Genomic DNA, 23,593 nt, shown 5'->3' on the forward strand with positions numbered 1-23,593 from the left:
TTAGACATGTCCTAAATCCCACTGATTTCAATAGGAACAAAGTACAACCAATTTAAAGCACAATCCTAAATGTGTATGTTTAGAAGTATGACACATTCTCTTCAATGGGTCATACCCCCAGGTAAATGTGTATAGGATTGCAGCCTCAGTCTAGATCCAATCCATTTGTTAACATGTTGGCATCCCCCTAAAAACACATTACATTTTAAAAAAATGTATAAAGAATCTTTATCCTGCTCACTGCTGCATTAATTAAAATATACATTTCACTAACTAAGCTTTATAAAATTAGACCCAATGTACTAAAGGGTACATTTACTATGAAATTTCAGCTAATATACTATTAATTCACTTATAATTTTAAGCAGGTTTCTGTTTTTTTCTTATTTTGAAATAAGCTACAATGCTGGAAAAAATGAAATGTAAATCTCCATATGTTGGTTCATTTTCAGCAGATGGTCTCTTAACAGTGCATTTGGTGGTGTTCATTTTATTTAGCATGCGGATCTTTACCTCTAGAAAATTATTCCCCCATTAGAATTTATTAAATTAACTTTCAGGCTATCCATTAGATATCTGCTACGGAGTCCAATTGTTTTTATAGGTCTCAGCATCTGCTTACAGACCCCATACCTAACTTCATGACATGGACTGGACCCTGCACACAGCTCCTGGAATCATATTGCACAGATCCCCTAAATGCTCTAGTCCATATGTGGTCAGTGCATCCAGGTTTGCTCAGCAACTGCAGTTCCTATGAACAGCCTATATAGACCATAGCAATTTATTTATTATTTGATTTATATCCTGCCCTTCCTCCCAGCAGGTGGCATAATCTTGGAGGCCTCTTGATAAGTCAAGTGTAGCCTTGGTTTGATGGGACAATCTGCCATAGCACTGGTGAACTGTTAATTTTGTTTCTGTCCATGTACCCCTAAAGCTTTGGGCCACTTACAATTTTTACATTTTTAAAAGGTGAAAATGAGAAGAAGAAAAAGGGATAGAGCAGCTATGGGGAACATAGAGCAGATGTTGTTGGACTCCCAATTCCCATCAGCTCCAGCCAGCATGGCCAACAGCCAGGAATGATGGAAGTTGTAGTTCAACAACATCTGGAGAACCACGAGTTCCCCATCCTTGGGATAGATTTCCCTTGTGATTCACCAAATGGCACTCCCCACCATCCTAATTTGGATCCTGAACAGTTTGTACTGAGAAAGAGAAGCTCCCAGCTGGTTCCCTAACCAATGTGTTCCGCCAGTCTGCTTTATCCTCATTGGCTCAACTTAGGACATCATATTTTTCAAATCTCTAAACCACAGCTTGGAAATCAGGAACACACTGTGGGCATGGGAGTTTCCTCCTCCTGTTGTATGCAAAGATTTCATTCTCCCTTCTGTAGTTCACCATACCTTCTTAATTGGATTTAACTTTAACCAGAATTGCCTCACATTATGGTTTATAAACCCGCTTCCAACCAAGTTGTCAGATCCTGGTTTAGGGATAAGCCAGGTTAGAACTAACCATAATTTATTTCAAAAATTTATATCCCTCCTTTCCAACATTTAGATCAGGGGTGGCTCAAGTCCACCCCTCCCCAGGTAACTTTTGGTGGCCCCCTGAAGTCCAAACAATTTTGCTTCATTTTTTAAAATAACTGCTTTTTAAAAGTTCTCCAGCAGGTGGCATTGTTGAGCCCAAGCACATGGAGAATGGGGGATGGATGCCCTCACTTTTTATCTTTGCAAAAGGATCCCTCCTCCCTCTGGTGTTTGGCCACTGTTAGGAGGTCTCAGAGAACCTTAGGAAACAGAAAGTATTCCTTCCTGTTTCCCCTCCAAGACCCTCTAACTATGGCATCACACCAGAAGAAGAGACCCTTTTGCAAAGTTAAAAAGGAGGGGTTTTTTGCTTCCAAAAACAGCACTCAGGTAGGAGGAGTGCTGCGGAGTGAGCATGTGCACTGCTGAGTCTGCCCCCCATCACTCTGTGTGTGTGCATATGTAAGTTGCTTATTCCCCCATCACTGATGAGTGTTCATGCTTGTGTGCTGTGCACGCAATGCATGAGCGTGTATGCATGTAAGTGTGTGTGTGTGTGTGTGTGTGTGTGTGAGAGAGAGAGAGAGAGAGAGAGAGAGAGAAAGCGTGTGCATGTGCACTGGTATTCAGCCCTCGAGAGGGATGGCAATTCCCTAATGTAGCCCTTCAGCCAAAAAAGGTTAGCAGTCCTGATTTACATTTTCACGATGGTTTTCAAACATGTTTGAACAAAGTTGTTTTCAGTCTCAGTGGAGCAGGATTCCACATGTAGATCTTCAACCCCAGAACAAGCCAACAGACTCCTTCGGCCTCTGCCTAATGTCCATACCAGAGCGTCAATATCAGGCAGCCATGCCAGCTCAGTGAAGGAGGAGGGGGTGACAGCAACAGCAGCAGGTCTGTTTCTTCAGGAGTCATGCCTGCATGTTCCTTCAGGACTAATCTAACTTTTGCCTTCCTGAGCGGCTTCAAGGAGCGAGTTAGCTACCAGGAAGGGCCTACTGTAGGCACCTAGCCTCCTATCATGGGACTCAAGGCCCCGTACATGAGGTTTCTTTGCAGATATCCATCCAGGCCTGACACACCCAGACCTGCTTAGTTCCAGCTAGGTAGTGGACTCATGGACTTATGTGCTTTTAGACGGTACCTTGGGGCCAATTTTAGCGCTGCAAGTGTTAAGTTGGAAATGTAGATTGTGATGGTTATTGTTATTTAACTCTTGTAAATTATGTTTTGTAAATCGTATTGCTTAATTGTTTTATTGATGTATTCTTATACTGTATTTTGATATTTGTGTCTTCTGTAAGCTGCCTTGAGGGCCTTGGGCTGAAAGGCAGGGTATAAATAAATTATAATAATAATAAATAATAATCTGGCATTGCCTTCTGGGGCACACTGCCACAGCTGCCTCAGAAGTGGCAGTGAGGCGTGTAACATGGCAGCCCATCTTAGGTTCCAATCACTGGACTAGTAAGCTGGCAAGACCAGTGAGGCATTCAAGGAATCACTTATCCACCCTGACATCTTGAGTTTAAGGTCAGGTGACCTGACTTTCTGGCATTCAACTGAGTTCTTGGTGTAGGTGTGAATTTTGGGTTTTGAACTCCCTTAGGGCTTATCCACATGGAAGCATTACTTCGTACTAAAGACACTGTTTCTACCTCCATTTTCTGTTTGCATGATCCACAGTAAGGGCTCAATGCCAGCTGCAAACACTGTGTTTTCTATGCACACTGAGGGAAGGATCAATCACCCAGTTTCCTAATGACCACACCCTCTAATTTAACATTTCCATTCCCTCTGGTTACCTGGCAACCGAGCATGCTCAGTTTGTTCTACCAGTTAGTTTCATTTTAAAAAAACCAACCTGGAAGTGCGAATATTTGTATTTTCACTGGTACAATACAGCAGAAGTTTGAAAAAACAACAACCACAAACTACAATACAATGGAAAGTACTACAGTACAGTATTCTGTCTTCACAAAGGAACTGATCCATATACTGTACTATATACTATATTCTCTTGATCAAGAAAGTCAGAGAGCTGCACACCAGTATCCAACTGGAGTGAACATTGTGTCTAATCCATTCCTTTCCAGGACACAACAGCAACCCGCTGTTTTCCCTTGCTATACTTCTTGTGTGCCACTTTGTAAAGTACAAGGCATGGGTCTTTACTAGCAGTCCATTGATTCTTCATTTTATAGCTAGGTGAACTTATTTATTATTTTATTATTTATTAATTATTTTATTTATATCCCGCCCTTCCTCCCAGCAGGAGCCCAGGGCGGCAAACAGAAGCACTAAAAACAGTTTAAAACATCATAAAAACAGACCTTAAATATATTAAAACAAAACAACGTTAAAAACATTTTTTAAAAAAGAAAAAAGCTTTAAAAACATCTTTAGAAAAAGGGTTAAAATTATTAAGAAAATATTAACAAGCAATTCTAACACAGACGCAGACTGGGATAGGTCTCAACTTAAAAGGCTTGTTGAAAGGGGAAAGTATTCAAAAGGCACCGAAAAGATAGCAGAGATGGCGCCTGCCTAATATTCAAAGGGAGGGACTTCCACAGGGTAGGTGCCGCCACACTAAAGGTCCGTTTCCTATATTGTGCAGAATGAACCTCCTGATAAGATGGTATCTGCAGGAGGCCCTCGCCTGCAGAGCGCAGTGATCGACTGGGTATATAAGGGGTAAGACGGTCTTTCAGGTATCCCGGTTCCGAGCTGTATAGGGCTTCGTACACCAAAACTACAACCTTGAACTTGGCTTGGTAGCAAATGGGCAGCCAACTTGATCTGATCAGCATTTTTAAGTTTGAAGTAGGACCCCAGTGTGATGTGAATGCACAATAAAGAAATCTGTAATTATAAGAAACAGAAAATGTCTCTGCTCTGGTAGGAAATCAGATGTCACCATCACAATATGTACTTAATCCTGGAAATATGTAAGCTACCTGCAAATGATGAATGACACTTGAAGGACAAGAAATGCTTCCTTCTTCCTTCTCTAAGATTTCCACCATCTTGACTGATTCCACCAATTCAGCACATTGCATCACCAGCACCCACCAGAGATGCAATCTGTAGTTCCTCAACCTATGACCTGACAAGGTCACCGACAGTCTCCTTTTTGCGAAGGGCCAAATGTTCTCAGTGCTTTGTATGACAATAAAAGCAGTGCCAACCAGTGAAATGAAAGGAGACAAAGGCTGCTGGCAATCCATATATCAGAATTTGCCTCAGGCAGATGACAAAAAATAAGAACATGGAAACATGCCCAGGACCAAGCTGCACAGCATGTCATATATTACACCCACATTGGCAGAACATGTTATTTAACATTCAGAATCCACCAAAATTGCCATTACAACCAGACCTAATACTTCTACACTACAATGCCACACAACTCAGTTGCTCCATCCCTAGCAATATAATCTAAGAATTCACCTACTGATATCAACCTGAAGAGAGAGCACATATGGGTAAAATTCAACAAAGAATATAACATCAAGTTGGTCCCAATTTTATGGAACATCCTTGCAAATGGGGCATTTGTAATATAAGTACTGAAGTTTGCACTGTTGAGTTTGTCCTAAGAATGAGATATGAATGTGGTGATATTGCAATGGCTGCTGAATGAAATGATTTTTTCCCTGTTCATTTGTTTAGCTCAGGAGTTTAGCTAACCTGTGACCTTCCAGATATTGTTGGTATTTTCATTAGCCAGCATGGTCAATGGTCAGGGATGGTGAGAGTTGTAGTCAAGGAATTTCTGGAGGGCCACAGGTCTCCCATCCTACAGAAACTACAGATTTCTCCCTCAATCAATGTACATTTTGATATACCATGGCTTACCATAACTCTACTCCCTAGTGTGAGTGGGAGCAACAAACCACAAGTTGGAGAGCCAAGAACAAACCCTGGTGTCAAAATGTAGTTTGTATGAACAGAAACAAAGCATGACTACTAGTTCATGGTAAGTCAAGACTTGTGCTCTTCTATAGTAAGACATGGTTTATGGCTTACTGTACCTTCCAAATGTAGACAATATCTCCCATACTTTTACTTCCTGTGCAGCTCTTAGTAAGGAAGCTGGCTGGAGCTTTTCCTAGCAATCTACTCTGCTCGTGAGGAGGAGGAGGAGGGTTCCAGCTATCCATGCAACTCACAGGTTGAAATTCATGCAAGTAGATCCACTTGTTGATAGACTTGAAGTAGCAGGCTGGGATATGTAGAATATACAGTACAGGACTTTATTCAAGTAAACTTTCTTTCACTAAGTGTTAAACAAGTATCAAAGCAGCATTTTGAAGCATCACAAATCATGCTTATCATCCCAAGCTGAGTGCCACTCATCATGACAGTTTTTCACTCATGAACCTCCATAGCACAGTTGTCTACAACACAACAGGTAACACAAAGCCAAGACATTCTTTTAAAATGTAAAATTCCTGACCTGGTTTCCAATATAGTATTGCTATCTTCAGCTAAGGGGAGAGAAAGTAAAGATGAAATAATGGATTTTTTTAAAATTCTTACCTTTTTCTTCATTTTTACATTTTTGAAAATTGCATGTACTCTCCATGTCTTTGCAAACATTGCACCAAATGCAGTTGTGTAGCCCACAGTAAGTATCCATGTTCGGACCTGAAACAAAGAAAAAAACAGTTTTTTCCCCAGATCTGACTTTATTAACCTGTGGCCTGCAAGCATAATTTTTTTATCTGGGTTAGACTAAGAAAAGAGGATAACTACTTATTTGTATCAAATTTATGTTTTTAAGCACCAGGCTCACAGTTCCCAAAATATGAGTAAGTCGGTTCTCCGTTTAGACAAGGCTAAAACTTTTATGATTGCAGGGGAAAAACCACTATGAACCATGAACAATAAGAATTAGAGCCTGAATAGGAAAAATGGATGTGCTCTGAGATTCATTTTTCATGGAAAAACATATAAAATTTTAATAAATAATAAATAAATATATTTTTGAATAGGAGTTGTGTTGCAATCCAGTGAAGGTCAGGGCATTCTTAAATTCTACTACAATGAAAAGAACTGAAGTATAAGGTTAAACTCTTAGTTTCTTCTGAGGTAAAGAAGAATTATACTAAAAAAAAATGATGAGCCTTGGACAAGGGGAAGAAAAAGGAAGGACAGAAATCTAAAGCAGTGAAAAATTGTATGCATTTTTGTCCTAGCAATGTGGGACAGAGCGTTCAGCTGGCAATGTTGTTGATGCAGTTAAAAAAACCTGCAACATTAGCATTTATGCTGCAGTTTTTGTGTTTCATTTTTCACCAGCACATTACCACATGCAACTCTATTGTGCCAAGTAAAAAAAAGCTAGGCATCAGACAAACGTTAGGATTAAACATTAACAGTCAGACATAAACATAATCTTAACTGGGTTAATAAAAACAACATCTTCAATCATGAGAAGGGGATTTCTTCACAAAAGTCAACACATGCACTCCCATATTGTCAGCGTAACTCAAGTATTTTCTTTCCATATTATTTACTTATGCATTTGTAATCATGTTATTTTCCCCAGCGGTTCTTAGAGGGTATTCTGCAGCTTGGGAGGTGGCTCCCCCCGACGTTCTATAGGCAGGGTCCAATCTTCAGATTATCTTACCCGGGGGAGGGGCCATCCCGCTCTCTCCCAGACCCGTCCTGCCTACTGTCGTGGAAGGTTAGGGTCCGGTTGGGCTCCCTAAGAGCCAGCCAGCTTCAAGTTTTTTCATTCACCCCCAAAATCTCATTTTTCTCTCCACCTTTTCTACTTTCTCTTGTCTCTCTCGCGCTGATACTTTGTTCTTGTTTCTTTCCCTCCCTCCCCACTCCTCCCCAGCTACCTAGCTCAGGACGGAGCAGGGAGACACTTAGAGGGCCATCTGGCCCACGACGAGGGAGTCGACTGAAGGAGAGGCGTGACCATGTGCAGCACGTACAGCCACAGTTCCTTTCTTTGCCGCTTCAGCGCCCATCTGATCAGCAGAGGAGAAAGGCAGTGGCAGCAACGAAGTGCGGCCTCCATTCGCCTGCGCGTAGAGCAAAAAGGCACTCTTGGCCTTCAGAGGCTATCAGGCCCTTCCCACCCCCACCTTAGGGTCGGCTGGGCTCTGAATTTCATCCCGCCCGCAATTACAGAGACATGACCACATTCTCAGAAGGGGAGCAGAGCGATCTAATGCAGCAGTAGATTTTGCCACATTCCCAGCAGTCAGGAGAGATGCCTGAGCGCCACATGGAGGGGGTGAGTAGTGGCCGTTCAGCAGATTCCCCTTCCCCCGCCCCCAGGACAGGAGGATTTTCCCCAAATTCCTATCATGGGTTGGGGCATCGTGGCTAAGGAAGTCAGGAACTCTGGGGTACAGGCGGAGGCAGAGCCCAGTTTAAGATCTAAGAGCCATAAGAGGACGTGCGGGTCCACATCAGGACACAAGAAAAGAAGGCATGTCTTGTCTGCCCCAAGCAGCACCTCCCCCTCTGCCCCCCATCCCTGGACTCATCATCCTCCCGTTCCCCTGTTCACCAAAGCAATCATGGGAAGAGGCACGAGAAACAGAAATGCAACACTAAAGACACACACTCCTCTCACCACCCTAGAAGTAAGCAAGGGGATAAGAGGGTGATGAGTCAACAGGCAGCTACAGCCTTGGGACTACTGTCAAGACTCGGATTGCTCTACCTCTTTAGAAGGCAGAGAGGAGGGAGAGCTCTCAAAGGAAGAAGTGGAAGCACCTCCTCCTAAGGGGAGACTTTTTCAGGCAGAGTTTTTTCCTGCTCTGCTAGCAAAGGCCAGACAGGTTTTGGAACTTCCTGAGGAACAGCCCAAGGGGGACGAGCTGGGCACCTCCACTGCATCAAAAGGCTCCAGGGCAGCTTTCCCAGAGGGCCAGTTGAAGATGGATATTCTGCCTTTCCCAGACTCATTCCAGGCTCTGTGGAATGCAGAATGGGCCAACCCAGCCAAACCCAAACCGGTGCATAAGCTGGTTAGTAAACAGTATTCCTTTGCGCCCCTGATCATGGGACAGCTAAAAGCGCCAGCAGTGGACTCGGCACTGGTTGCTCACTCTTCTTCGGCCACTATTCCCACTGAAGGGGAAGGGGGACCAAATGACGCCTGTGATAAAAGGATGGAGGCTGCACTGCATAAGGATTTTGAAGCACCAGCTTTCAGGGCTTTGGCTGCGGCATCAATGTTTGCACGAGCAACTGAACTCGCAGTCACATTCCTAAGCAAGTGAAGGATGGGCTGAGGAAGATATCTCTGGCAGCAGCCTTCCAGGTACATGCTACAAGGGAAGCAATGATGTTCAATGTCAGGGCAATGGCTTCCGGAACAGTGGCTAGGCGGACTCTATGGCTCAGACACTGGGAAGTGGATCCTGGCTCACAAAGCCATTTGGTGACCTCTTCCTTTGGGGGGGGGAAGCTATTTGGAGACTCTCTGGAGAAGTGTTTTAGTGGAAACAAGGGACAAGCAGAAGGCTCTTCTCACGGCAAAAAAGGACAAGTGCAAGACAAAACAACAGCAGTCCTTTTGGAGTGCCAGACACTTTCAGCGTCAATATACTTCTGGGTATAAATCTCAATGGGGAAAGTCAGACAGGACCCCCATCACCAACATGTCCAGACAATAGTCTGCCTCTCCTTTACCCTCCACTTCAAAGTTCCAGAAAGGGTCAAAGAAGGGGCAAGCTTCCTGATGCCAGGCCAGGAGCTCTGCATGGAGCAATAGTGGGTTGTTTGCTACACTTTGCACGGGCATGGACAACGACCACATCAGACCGCTGGGTTCTTTCCAGAGTGTCATCCAGTTACTCCTTGGAATTTTCCAGTCTCCAAGAAGAAAGTTCATTCCAACCCCATAGTCCAGGAGACCAGGAAAACATCAGGCTTTTCTCAAGGCCATAGGTCACCTGTTGGACATACATGCACTGGAACCAGTACCTGCTCGAGAGGGGGCTTAGGGCATATACTCAATTTTCTTCCTGGTTTTGAAGAAAAATGGGACTGTCCAGGATATACTCGACCTCAAGTGGCTGAATCGGAGGGTTCAAAATGGAGTTCAAAATGGATTCAAAATGGAGACCTTGAAGTCTATATCGGAGGCCATAGATTGAGAGGACTGGATGGCATCAATACACCTTTCCAAGGCCTATCTCCATATCCCAACTCTCTGGCGACACAGGAAATATCTTTGCTTCTGTTATGCCAATCAGCATTATCAGTACACGGCACTGCCCTTTGGTTTGCCTCAGCTCCAAGAGTGTTCACCAAGGTACTAGTAGCTCTGATGGCCCACCTGAGGACCTTGGGGATGAGGCTTCACCCCTACTTTGACCACATCTTGGTCACGGCCTTCTCCAGGGGTCAGTGTGCCAGGGATGTACAGACAACGTTGGATTGTCTCACTGACCATGGTTTTGTGGTCAACTACGAGAAGAGTACCCTATTTTTATTGATTGATTGATTGATTGATTGCCTATGTATACCGCCCCATAGCCAAAGCTCTTTGAGCGGTTTACAACAATTAAAAACATTAAAAACAAATATACAAATTTAAAAACACATTTTTTCAAAAAGCAATTTAAAACACATGCTAAAATGCCTGGGAGAAGAGGAAAGTCTTGACTTGGCACTGAAAAGATAACAGTGTTGGCGCCAGGCGCACCTCGTCCCTAAGGTCATTCCATATTTTGGGGGCCACCACTGAGAAGGCCCTCTCCCTTGTTGCCAGACTCCCAGCTTCCCTTGGAGTAGGCACCCAGAGGAGGGCCTTTATGTTGAGTGTAGCGTACGGGTGGGTTCATGTTGGGAGAGGCGTTCCATCAGGTATTGTGGTCCTAAGCCGTGTAAGGCTTTATAGGTTAAACCCAGCACCTTGAATCAAGCTTGGAAACATACAGGCAGCCAATGCAAGCGGGCCAGAATCGGTTTTATATGTTCAAACTGTCTGGTCCTTGTTACCAATCTGGCCGCTGCATTTTGCACAAGCTGCAGTTTCCGAACCGTCTTCAAAGGCATACAGCGCATTGCAGTAATCTAGCTTGGAGGTTACCAGAGCATGGACAACTGAAGCCAGGTTATCCCTGTCCAGACAAGGGGCGTAGTTGGGCCACCAACCGAAGTTGGTAGAAGGCACTCCATGCCACTAAGGCTACCTGAGCCTCAAGTGACAGAGATGGTTCTAGGAGAACCCCCAAGCTACGAACCTGCTCCTTCAGGGGGAGTGCAACCCTATCCAGGATAGGTTGGACATCCACCATCCGGTCAGAAGAACCGCCCACTAGCAGCATCTCAGTCTTATCTGGATTGAGCTTCAGTTTATTAGCCCTCATCCAGTCCATTGTCGCAGCCAGGCACTGGTTCAGCACATTGACAGCCTCACCTGAAGAAGATGAAAAGGAAAAATAGAGCTGCGTGATATCAGCATACTGATGGCAATGCACTCCAAAGCTCCGGATGACCACACCCAACAGTTTCATGTAGATGTTGAACAGCATGGGGGACAGAACTGACCCCTGCGGAACCCCATACTGGAGAGTCAAGGGTGCCGAGCAATGTTCCCCAAGCACCACCTTCTGGAGCCGACCCGCAAAGTAGGAGCGGAACCACCGCCATGCAGTCCCTCCCACTCCCAACTCAGCCAGTCTTCCCAGAAGGATACCATGGTCAATGGTATCGAAAGCCCCTGAGAGATCAAGGAGAATCAACAGAGTCACACTCCCCCTGTCTCTCTCCTGACAGAGGTAATCATACAGGGTGACCAAGGCTGAATGCACTCAGACCATCACTCATCTAGGGGTTCAGATAAACTCAGCTCTTTTCAACATGAAGCTTGCTCAGGGGTGGGTAAATAAGATTCGGGACCTCACGGCAAAAGTGATTGCTTCAGAGTCAGTAGACCTGATGGATCTAGCCAAGTTGCAGGGAATGCTAGTTTCCTGCTAGGACTTGGTGAACTGGGCCTGGTTTCATCCTTGTCCCCTGACGCAGGTGCTATTGTCTTTCCAGCATCAGCTGGCAGTCACACAGGTTGAGGATTCTGATCAGTCCAAGTCTGCGTGTGGAGTTGGGATGGTGGTTGGCCCCACAGAGGCTGCTGATGGGGGTAAGCCTAGAATCACCAGTGAGGAAGATTCTGACCACAGATGTAAGTCTCTATGGATGGGGGGTACATCTGGATACCCATATGACACAGGGAGTATTGACGGACAGCGAAAGGTGACACAGTATCAACTGGTTGCAGCTACGGGCTGTGCGTCTGGTACTCCAAGAGTTCCCATCACAGGTCTCAGGGGCTCACATTTGGTGAGAACCAACAACACCATTATCAAGGCATACATCAATCATCAAGAAGGAATGAGATTGGCTGCTCTGGCAAAGGAGGCCAGGAGGTTGTTGAGTTGGGCGGGAACTTATCTCTTGTCCCTGAGGGCAGAATACGTGGCAGGAGTCCAGAACGTAACTGCAGATTGGCTGAGCAGGACCTCTCTTTCAGATATAGAGTGGCATCTTCATCCTCAGTTCTTCCAACAAATCATCAAGATATTCGGAGTTCTACAGGTGGATCTTTTTGCAATGTATCAGAATGCTCAGCTCCACAGGTTTTTCTCCTGTTTCCACCAGTTGGGACTGGATGCACTGGTGATGGACTGGCCAGAGGGGCTCCTCTACACCTTTCCTCCCATCCCTCTCATTCTACAAATGGTCAGACACATCAAGCATCTGAAAGCCAAGGTGATTCTGATAGTTCCATGCTGGTCGAGGAGGGCATGGTTTCCAGAGTTACTACACCTCAGTACAGGACCCGTGGCGAATTCCATAACGACCACACCTCTTGAGCCAGGACCCGGTCTTCTGCCCTTGCCCAGAGATCTTCAGATGTGGAGGCTGAGTGGTAATGGTTAGCGGAATTGGGGTTTTCCAGCTCAGTTCTGAATACCCTACTGGCATCACAAAAGGCGTCAACCCACAGAACTTATGGCTCTACCTGGAAGCTATATGTAGACTGGTTCCGAGCCCAAAGGCGAGATCTAGCTTCTAGATAGATTGCAGATGTCCTGGGCTTCCTGCAGGCTGGGATCACAGAATCATAGTAGAGTTGGAAGGGGCCTATAAAGCCATCAAGTCCAACCCCCTGCGCAATGCAGGAATCCAAATCAAAGCATTCCCGACAGATGGCTGTTCAGCTGCCTCTTGAATGCCTCCAGTGTCAGACAGCCCACTACTTTTCTAGCTAATTGGTTCCATTGTTGTATGGCTCTAACAGTTAGGAAGTTTTTCCTGATGTCCAGTCGAAATCTGGCTTCCTGCAACTTGAGCCCATTATTCCGTGTCCTGCACTCTGGGACGATCGGGAAGAGATCCTGGCCCTCCTTTATGTGACAACTTTTCATGTACTTGAAGAGTGCTATCGTATCTCCCCTCAGTCTTCTCTTCTCCAGGCTAAACATGCCCAGTTCTTTCAGTCTCTTCTCATAGGGCATTGTTTCCAGTCCCCTAATCATCCTTGTTGCCCTCATCTGAACCTGTTCCAGTTTGTCTGCATCCTTCTTGATGTGTGGAGACCAGAACTGGATGCAGTATTCAAAATGAGGCCTAACCAGTGCTGAATAAAGGGGAACTAATATTTCACGTGATTTGGACACTATACTTCTGTTAATGCAGCCTAATATAGCATTTCCCTTTTTTGCAGCCACATCACACTGTTGGCTCATATTCAGCTTGTGATCAACAACAATTCCAAGATCCTTCACATATGTCGTATTGCTAAGCCAAGTATCCCCCATCTTATAACTGTGCATTTGGTTTCTTTTTCCTAAGTGTAGAACTTTGCATTTATCCCTGTTGAATTTCATTCTGTTGTTTTCAGCCCAATGTTCCAGCCTATCAAGGTCCCTTTGGATTTTGTTTCTGTCTTCCTCAGTATTAGCTATGCCCCCCCCATTTTGTATCATCTGCAAATTTGATAAGCATGCTTTGTACCTCCTCATCCAAGTCGTTAATAAAAATGTTGAAGAGCACTGGGCCGAGGTCTGAGCCCTGAGTACCCCACTCGTTACGTCTGCCCAGTTTGAGAAGAAACCATTGATAAGCACTCTTTGAGTACGATTCTGGAGCCAACTGTGGATCCACCTGATAGTTGTTCCATCCAGCCCACATTTAGCTAGCTTGCTAATCAGAATATCATGGGGCACTTTGTCAAAAGCTTTGCTGAAGTCGAGATATATTATGTCCACAGCATTCCCACAGTCTACAAGGGAGGTTACCCAGTCAAAAAATGAGATAAGATTAGTTTGGCAGGATTTGTTCTTCATAAATCCATGTTGGCTCCTAGTAATCACTGGATTGTTTTCAAGGTGCTTACAGATTGACTGCTTTATAATCTGCTCCAGAGTTTTTCCAGGGATTGATGTTAGGCTGACTGGTCTGTAGTTCCCCGGTTCCTCCTTTTTGCCTTTTATGAATACAGGGACAACATTAGCTCTCCTACAGTCATCTGGCACTTCACCAGTCCTCCATGATTTCACAAAGATAATAGACAGTGGTTCTGAGAGTTCTTCGGCCAGTTCCTTCAATACTCTAGGATGCAGTTTATTGGGCCCTGCTGATGTGAACTCGTTCCAAGTGATTAGGTATTCCTTGACCATTTGTCTATCAATCTCAAGCTCCAATCCTGCCCCTTCTACTTCATTTTCCTGGGAGGGTCATAGACCCGTTTTTGGGAGAAGACTGAGACAAAGTAGGAATTGAGGACTTCTGCCTTTTCTTTATCATCTGTTATCATTTTGCCATCCTCATTGAGTGGCTGTGCCACTGTTTTTTTCTCTGTCTTTTACTATGGACATACCTAAAGAAAGCTTTTTTGTTGCTTTTAGCATCCCTCGCTAACCTCAGCTCATTCTCAGCTTTAGGCTTCCTGACACCATCCCTGCAATTCTGTGATACCTTCCTGTACTCTTCCTCTGTGGCCTGGACTTCTTTCCACTTCCTGTATGTGTCCTTTTTGGTTTTCAGGTCATCTCTATTGTGAAGCCACATTGGCTTCTTCTGTTGTTTCCCCCCTTTTTTCCTTCTTGGAATTGCTTGCCATTGCGCTTTTAGAATTTCCTTTTTTAGAAACTCCCACCCATCTTGGACTCCTTTTCTCATTAGGGTGGCTTGCCATGGAACCATACTTACAATTGTTCTGAGTTTATTAAAATCAGCTTTCCTGAAGTCCAGGGTGTGCGTATGGCTACTCTCAGCTTTTGCTTCTGTTAAAATCAAGAATTCAAGTATGGTGTGGTCACTAACTGCCACTCCATCCACCAAATCATCTCTATTGGTTAGAATCAAGTCCAGGATAGCTGATCCTCTGGTTGTTTCCACCACTTTCTGTAGGAGAAAGTTATCTCCAACACAAGTCAGAAATTTCTTGGAGGGGCCGTGTTTGGCAGAATTTGTCTCCCAACAGATATCGGGATAATTGAAATCCTCCATTACTACTCCATCATGCCTCCTCGGAACATTGGCAATTTGCTTTTCAAAAGTTACATTCTTGTCTTCTCCTTGATTGGGTAGTCGGTAATAGACTCCAAGCACCACATTCCTTTTATTACTTGCCCCATTAATTTTAATCCAGATACTCTCGGTGGAACAACCAAGCTCATCTTCCAGTATTTCTGTGCAGGGATATATATTTTTAACATATAGCGCAACTCCACCTCCCTTTTTATTCCTTCCGTTCTTTTTGAACAAGTTATATCCTTCAATTGCTGTATTCCAGTCCTGGGAGTCATCCCACCAAGGTTCAGTTATATCTATCAAGTCGTAATTGCCCTCCTGGATTAAGAGTTCAAGTTCGTCCTGCTTGTTTCCCATGTTCTGCGCATTAGTATGCAGGCATCAAAGACCATGTGATTTATGGCTTGGCTTCCTTACTACATTTTTCTGAGGACTGTCACTGGTCCCTATTACAGTCATTACCCTCCCCCTTAGGATTCAGTTTAAAGCCCTCCTGATGAATTTCTCTATGTTGTGGCCAAACACATTCTTCCCAGTCCTTGTGAGATGCAACCCATCACTTGCCAGCAATCCATCTTCCAGGAACCATAGCCCGTGGTCCCAGAATCCAAATCTCTCACGTCGGCACCACCTTCGTAGCCATTCACTCACACAGAGTATTTTTCTTTCCCTTTCTACTCCTCTTCTAAGTACTGGAAGGATGAATGAAAAAACTATCTGGGCCCCAAAGTCCTTGAGTTTCCTTCCCAGAGCTTCAAATTCTGATGTGATTTCTTCATAGCTCTGTTTGGCAGTATCATTTGTTCCTACATGGATGAGGAGAACTGGAAACCTGTCGGTGGGCTTGATGAGTGATGGCAACCCTTCCGTCACATCTCTAATCCGTCCTCCTGGTAGACAGGATACCTGGAGAGTCCACGGATCTTCTCTGCATACTTGGGTTTCGATCCCATGCAGTAGGGAGTCTCCCACTACTAGTACTCTTCTCTTCTTATTGTTGGGGGGTGAGGTTTCATTGGCCCTGCTTGATTGAGCTTCAAGTTCTTGCTCGTTGTTGCATGGGGTCCCCTGTAATTCTTCCACCACAGGCTGTCCTCCAGTCTCATCCTCGTGTGGTTTAAAGCAGTTCCATAGTTCCACGGGTGAAGGGTGTCTTCTAGCTCTTCTGCTCCTTTCTCACGGAGTTCCTCCACTTTGTTGTTCCTCCCCAAAGCAGTCTCCTCTTCTGCTACCACATGCTGTTGCTCTTCCACCTCCACTTCTCTTTGCTGCTGTTGTTCCAGCGTTCTGTCTAAGAACTCTTCGTCTTCTCTTATAGTTCTCAGTGTGGCCACCCATAGTTCCAGGCCTCTCACTTTTTCTTCCAACAGTGCCACGAGCTTGCACTTGTTGCACATGTACACCATGTTGTTCTCAAGCAAGAAAACAAACACAGCACAAACCTTGCAGGTCACAACCACTGGAGTATCCTTCCCATTCATACTCTCTTCTATCTTTTGTTTCTTTCTAACTACTTGTTTTGGAGTGGCCTGTGCTTTGTCCTGTCCTACTTCAGGGTAAACTTGAGAGTCCCACTGATATGTGCTGCACTAAACAAGAAGAATATTATTATCTTTTAGGCACCTCCCTCTTGACCTCCCCTGTCGAGCTCCTTTGTCAAACTCCTGTTTGCTCTCCCTGTTCGCTCGCTCTCTGAAAGCTGGCTTGCTTATATGTCCTCACCTGTAGACCAACTGAGACAGCTCCCTCTGCTCTGCTCTGCTCTGTTAGGAGTCAGGAAACAGAAGTCAGGTTGGATATGGGGGTTAGTATAAATACCCTTAAGCACCAGGCTATTGGCTATTGATAGCATTCTGAGCTGTAGGGGTGATCCCTTTTTGTCATCGCATCCCTTATGTTGGCAGTTCCTTATGGAATCCCCAAGTCATCCATTGCTTCCCCACATAGAACTTAAATTGGGTGCTATCAGCCCTTATGGGTCCGCCTTTTGAATCCCTGTCCACATGTGAGATAAAGCTCTTGACTCTTAAAATAGCCTTTCTGGTAGCTATTACATCAGCTCGAAGGGCATCAGAGTTAGAGACCCTGTCCTCGGACCTGCAACTTTGCATATTTCATCAGGATAAGGTGGTCCTGAGGCCAGACCCATCATTTATTCCTAAAATAAATTCAGTTTTTCACAGATCTCAGGAGGTGATTCTTTCTTCATTTTGCCCCAATCTGTCCTCCTCTAAGGAATGCGCCTGGCACACTCTGGATGTGTGTAGGGAGCTCAAGTTTTACCTGGAAAGGACCGCTAGCTTTAGGAAGTCAGAGGCGCTATTCATTTCCTTTGGTGGGGTAACAATGGGCAGGAAGGTTTCCCCCTCATCAATCTCAAGGTGGCTTAAGGAGGCCATTATCCAGGCTTATCAGGCTTTGGGCAAACCTCCACCATGAGGGCTCACGGCCCACTCCTTGCAGGGGGCATCTACCTCGGCGGCTGCTAAAGGAGGCTTCCCAGTCATAGAAATCTGTAGGATGGCCACATGGGCATCACTGCATACCTTTGCCAAGCATTACAAAATTGACTCCTGGGCCTTGGCAGATGCTGCATTTGGGAGGTGGGTTTTGCAAGGGGTGGTCCAGGCATGACAACTGGAATCCCACCCAGGAGGCTATTATTGCTCTGTTATATCCCAAGCTGCAGAATGCCCTCCAGGGACCGCTGCGGAATAAACGGAAATTCTTACCGTGAATTTCTCTTCCCAGGGTTTCCTGGAGGGCATTCCCCCACCTCTTCATTCCGGTGCTGAGCGTTTGAGTCATGCTGGTTTCCAGTGGCTTCTGCCAGCACCATACATGAGGGGGAGGTAGTCAGGGACTCCTGGGGATTTCATGGATTACTTTTTTTCTTCTGTCTGTTGCCTTGGAAGTTTCTACATTTTATCTTCCAGGTTTTTTCCTTTCAGAAGTCAGTTTCTTACCATGCTAGTCTCCACAAGTTGCAGTGGGTTGTCATGGAGATGACAGGCCAGTCAGGCCAGGAGTACAGCTCCATTAAGGGACCGCTTTGGGGGGTTGAGGGGTCATCCGTGCTCTGCCAGTGGGTCTGGGAGAGAGCAGGATGGCCCTTCCCCCTGGGTGAGATAATCTGAAGATTGGACCCTGCCTATTGAGCGCCAGGGGGAGGCACCTTCCAAGCTGCAGAATGCCCTCCAGGAACCCCTGGGAAGAGAAATCAACGGTAAGAATTTCCATTTATTCTCTCTCTCTATTTGGATTTGGCCTATAATCTTGTAATTACAAACTACAATACTATCTTAAAATTAAGGATATGGTTATAAAACACTGGGCCAAGTATCTTGGCACTAATCAGATAGAGGCCAAATTTTGTCTTGCTTCTTGGTACTTGCAATAATTGTAAACTGTCTGGAAATGAATTCCAAATATCACAATTAATGCATAAGGAGGGTGGAAAAAAGAAGCCAAGAAGTCAAATGGCAGGAATCATATTTAATCTTACAAATAGCACAACCATTCCCTATGTATGCTTATGCAAAATTAAGTCCCATATATTCAATAGGGATTACTTCCAAGAGAGTACACATAGGACTGCAGCCTAAAGAGGCTGATTTCACTTTACACACTAGAGCTCCTAATGATTAATAATAAGTTACAATTACAATATCATTGCAATAAATTAAATATTTCTTGAATGAACAGCACGAAGCTTGCTGTGGCTTGGAACAGCGTTGTGAGCATCAGGTTGGCTCTGCTGCTGTGCAGCCCGTGATGAGCTTCCTGTGCTTTGCCCCCCCCCCTATCTCCAACTACAGAGATTCCAAGAACTACTAGAAAATAAGACAGAAGCAGAAAAAGTGCACTAAAGGAGAGGAGAAACTGAACTGTTTTACTTCATACTGTTCTTTCTAGGATGGCTAGAGCCTTACTTTTCCTTTTAAATGAAAGCTCAGAGTCTGGGGTGCCTGTCTGGGAGTGCCAATGAAGGACTTTGTGGGTGCCATGGTGCCTGCGGGCATCAGGTTGGTGACCACAATTTACTTAGTCTACAAAGAGACTCCTGTATCACAATATAACCAACCTGAGAAAGAGTTCTTTGAAACTCAAAAGGTAGTCCACTATTTTGTGATTTTTAGTTGGTCTTAATAAAGGTAACACGCCTGAAATTTCTAGCTGTCTGCCATTTCTTATTTTATCTGGCTGGAAGCAGTAATAGAACTATTGCTGCCTGGGAGATGAACACAATCTTTAGCTTTCCCTGTCCTTCTTTACTGCACCTGCTCCTGCACCTGGAGAACTGCAGCCTGTTGAGGAGCCAGAAGGTTGACCCTGCCTGCCCTGGAGAGCAACTTTAAGAACTTTGGCATAGCTGCAGCTGCTTCCAGGGGGAAGCTTATTGTGTGGGCTCTTGTTTGTGGATAGCAGCTGTGTCTGTGGTGAGACCACAAACACAACTCATGAATGTATAAAGTGTGATTTATTGTGTGCTTGGATTTTTGTTATTTTATATTTTAACTGATTATTGTATTGTACTTTTGAATTTGTATTTATTGTAATGTTATTATATTTTATTCTGTATTATGTTATTATATTTTATTCTGTATTCTGTTTTATATTGTTTAAAAATTTTTAATTGTGTTTTAAATTGTTTTTCAAAAGATGTATCTTAAATTGTATTTGTTTTTAGTTACTGTAAACCGCCCAGAGAGCTTCAGCTGTGGGGCGGTATACAAGTATAATAATAATAATAAAAAATAGTTATTATGTTCACTGCTTTGGGGTCCTTGACCAAAAAGCAGTATAGAAATAAACCAATGACGACTGTAGATTGATCTACAAAATATTAGGAATGCTGAGCTGTCTGATTGACCTTAACTATACACTGACTACTACCACTGAAAAAAAGATGTAAAATATTCAAATTTCAAAAGGCAGCAATTATATTCAGTCTTAATGATGGCTTAGTTTAATAAACTGTGTAATACAGAATTTCTGAGAAATAGCAGCTGGGGACAGATCTACCCAAGAAAGTACTTTAGTCATAATGCAGTTATATGCGAGAGTTTCATCAAAATACATTCGTCCACCACATCCCAAAGAGAGGACTAGGAGAAAGGACAGGGAGATATACATAACCTGCACTTCATTTTATCTGTGGACCCATTACAGTCGCCCCATCCTGAAACCCGGCCAGATTGAAAGGGGTCAGAAAATGACTCTAAAATGAAAGCCTGGAGCCAAGCTGTCACACCACCTTTCTTTTTAATCAAATGCTTAACCAATTTCCCCAATATATGAAAGTGTGAGCGTTATATAAAATTAGTTAGATCACAGCAGCCCAAAGATGGTTATTTGAGAACAGATCTGGTCACCGCTTTCTTGACACAGCACTCTTTTGTCCCTTAATATCACATTTAAATTTCAACATTATACATTTGAACTTTCATTGAAAACTGAAGCAAGTGCTCCACTATTTCTCAAAATTGTGGCTTTTTAAATCAAAAGGAGTACTTTTTCAAACTCCAAAAGCATATGTAGCTGCAGATAAAAGTATCGAAGCTTCTACAGAAAGCCAGAGTATATGTGAAATTCCTTGTGTTATGCAAAACAGCATCTCTGTTAAATGGTTCAGAGGTACTTACAGTACAAAGTGTCTCAAATGTCTTTTCAGAGACAAAAGATCCATCAAGGCCAAAAAGGAATATTGATGCATAGGAGAGCATCCCTCCAAGAAGGATGAGGTTGTTCATGTAGGGACTGGACATCTTTATCAACCTTTGGATAGAGACCAGAAGACAGTCACTATAAAGCAACCCAAAATGAGGATTCTTCCATATAACAGCTCCTTCAGAAACCAGAGCATCAACAAGGTAGATCACCAAAAAAGGGTCTCAGAGAGGAGGTAGAAACTCAAGGCAGGTCAAAACAAATAAAACCACATGATGTAATTATACATAAAACCAACAACCTATAATCACATCAGAAAACTAACCATAGCAATTAATTTCACTATAAAAAATCCTTTTCCCCTCCTCGGGAAGGAGTGTTCCAAGAATGGCATCACCATAGAATATATTCAACAACAAGGATCATATGGGACTATCCATTATCTGTGTAGTTCAGAATCATTACTGTCAGGAACAAGAAAGCGGGGAGGGCAACAAAAGAATCAGCAAAAAAAAATGCACACGCCCCTCCCCCCAATATCAATGACCTCCAGTGTTAACAAAAATGCATTGTTTTAGTTGAATATCAGCTAGAAAATGAGAATATATGTAATTATAGCCACTGAATGTCAAATAAACAATCACATGTGATACTAACCTTGTGTCTGGTCCAGAGGCTTCAACTGGGCAAAATACTGCAGCTAGAAAAGCTTTCACTCGAAAAGCTCAAAAGCTTGCACTGCTGTCCATGTGCTACCAGGCCAGGTTCAAGGTTCTTGTATACATTTACAAGGCCTTTCACAGCCTGGGTCCAGGATACCTCAGGGACCACCTTATCCCTTATATCCCTGCCCAATCACTGAGATATTTGGGGGATAACTATTAGTGATCCCCTTTGGCTCAGATGGCATGGCTCATACTGACCAGGAGCTGTGTGTTCACTATTGTGGGCCCAATTTTATGGAACTTCCTTCTAGTTGAGGTGAAACAGGCACTCTCCCTGTTGAATTTGGCACCTACTGAAGATTTTTTTTTTTATTCCAGCAGGCATTTTGACTGAATTTTTATTTTGTAATTTTAACTGATTCTTATTTTCATTCTGCTGAGCTTTTTGTACGCTGCTTAGGGACAATAGTAGTTAAGTGGTATATAAACTGTCAAAATAAACAAACAACAACCTGGAATTGAAATCTATGCCCCATGAAAAAAATTACTGGAAAAAGAAAATGGTGGTGGTGGATGGGTGAAAAGAGACACACACAGACAAAAGGAAATAAGAAAAATATTATTATTTTATGTATTGTTTATTTATTATTACATTTATATCTCCTTCCTCCCATAAGGAGCCCAGGGTGGCAAACAAACAATAAAATACTGAGGACAAGTTTGTTCCTAGGTGACATGCAGGCGCTGGGTGCACCATTTTGGCATACCTGAATGGCTCTATGGGAGCAACCAAAGCATGAACAATTTTAGGCAGGATAACTGAAGCAGCTTTATGTGCAGAATTGTAGAAATATGCAAATCTATCTGCTGCTTTATAAATAAGTTTAGATGAGCATTATTATGGCTGAATGTCTTTGATCTTCACTAAAGCAATTCCTTACATTACACAGTAGTTTAATTAACTAGGGATTTTGCTAATAATACACAGTGTAAAACATTAATTTTGATCTAACAAAATAAAAGGATTTAACAAAATGTTCCAACACAAAGATATTGTACAGTAACATCAATTAAGCAGAATAATTTTTTTTAAAAATTAGGCATGATCCAGTCAAAATTAAGCACTTTTATGACACACCAATTTCACTTGGAGAGATTTAAGTATGTGTTTAGTTCTTCCACTGAAATCAAAGAGACATGCACTCCAGTTCAGTACATGTTTACTTGGATGTAAGTACCACTGAGTTCAATTAGATCTAATTACATGTGGAAATACACAAGATTGCAGTCTTAAGAAATGACTAATTTTGAATGGATCATTCCCATTATCTTTATAGCCACCACATGGTTGTTTCATGTCAATTGTCCCAATTAATAGAGCTTACAAAGGAGGAGGTAGGGTGGGGAGGGAAATAGGGCAAATGTAGTCACTTACTTCTGATTTCGGTTTTTGATGTTAAAGAACAAAAAAGCACTGGCCATGATCATTCCCAGGATAGTGAGTGCTGAAAGAATACTGTAGAGGGGCAGGGAGATCTTGCGAAGCTGCTTTTGGATAATTGTTCTGTCCTTTGGTGGTTCTTTTCCTAAAATACCAGCAAGAAAAAAAGAGTTAACATTATATTCCTGAGACAAATAAACCACCACCAATAACAAAAACAATAGCCATTCAATTTCTAGAAATTTATTCTTGTTATTAAAGACTCTTCCTTTCATAGATTTGCAAGTAAGGCCTAAAACTAGAAGGGAGCTATGATTAGGACAACAGTCCAGTAAGTCCAACACTGCCCACCATAATGGGCAGTGCTTTTTTGAGGTCTTGGGAAGAAAGTTCTCTCTGAGATCCTTTAAATATATCTATATTATCTACCTATCAAAGTCATGTGGGCTTTACAAAACAATATAAAGTATAGGAACACAGCTGCTGCTATACATTATTTAGATGCAAAAAAGGCATATCTCAGCAAGAGTATCACCACCTGTGATCCTTTAACGAGAGATTGAACTGGGAAGTATGCAACATACATGGATGTGCTCAGCCACTGAGATATGGCCTGAATATTTTTTATTGCTTATGGTCATATATGCATTTCATTTTTTACTCATTCAGAGACTGACAGTTGCCATGGCTTACATATAAAGTTTACTCAGTAAATTTAAATGCTTACTGTATTTATTCTAATGAAG

General features: G+C 43.4%; 1 protein-coding gene across 1 annotated transcript in view; it reads right to left on the bottom strand.

Annotated features, from left to right (window-relative positions):
* Positions 1-23,593, bottom strand: part of GABBR2 (gamma-aminobutyric acid type B receptor subunit 2) — a 435,702-nt gene that overhangs the window by 166,034 nt on the left and 246,075 nt on the right. The window contains exons 10-12 of the mRNA XM_061588946.1: positions 22,842-22,992; positions 20,717-20,849; positions 6,090-6,197 (exon numbers count right to left, since the gene is read on the bottom strand). Of these exons, the coding sequence (XP_061444930.1) occupies positions 6,090-6,197; positions 20,717-20,849; positions 22,842-22,992 (392 nt within the window). The remainder of the gene's footprint in view (positions 1-6,089; positions 6,198-20,716; positions 20,850-22,841; positions 22,993-23,593) is intronic.

The sequence above is a fragment of the Rhineura floridana genome, chromosome 1, assembly GCF_030035675.1.
Source record: "Rhineura floridana isolate rRhiFlo1 chromosome 1, rRhiFlo1.hap2, whole genome shotgun sequence".
Lineage (NCBI taxonomy): Eukaryota > Metazoa > Chordata > Lepidosauria > Squamata > Rhineuridae > Rhineura > Rhineura floridana.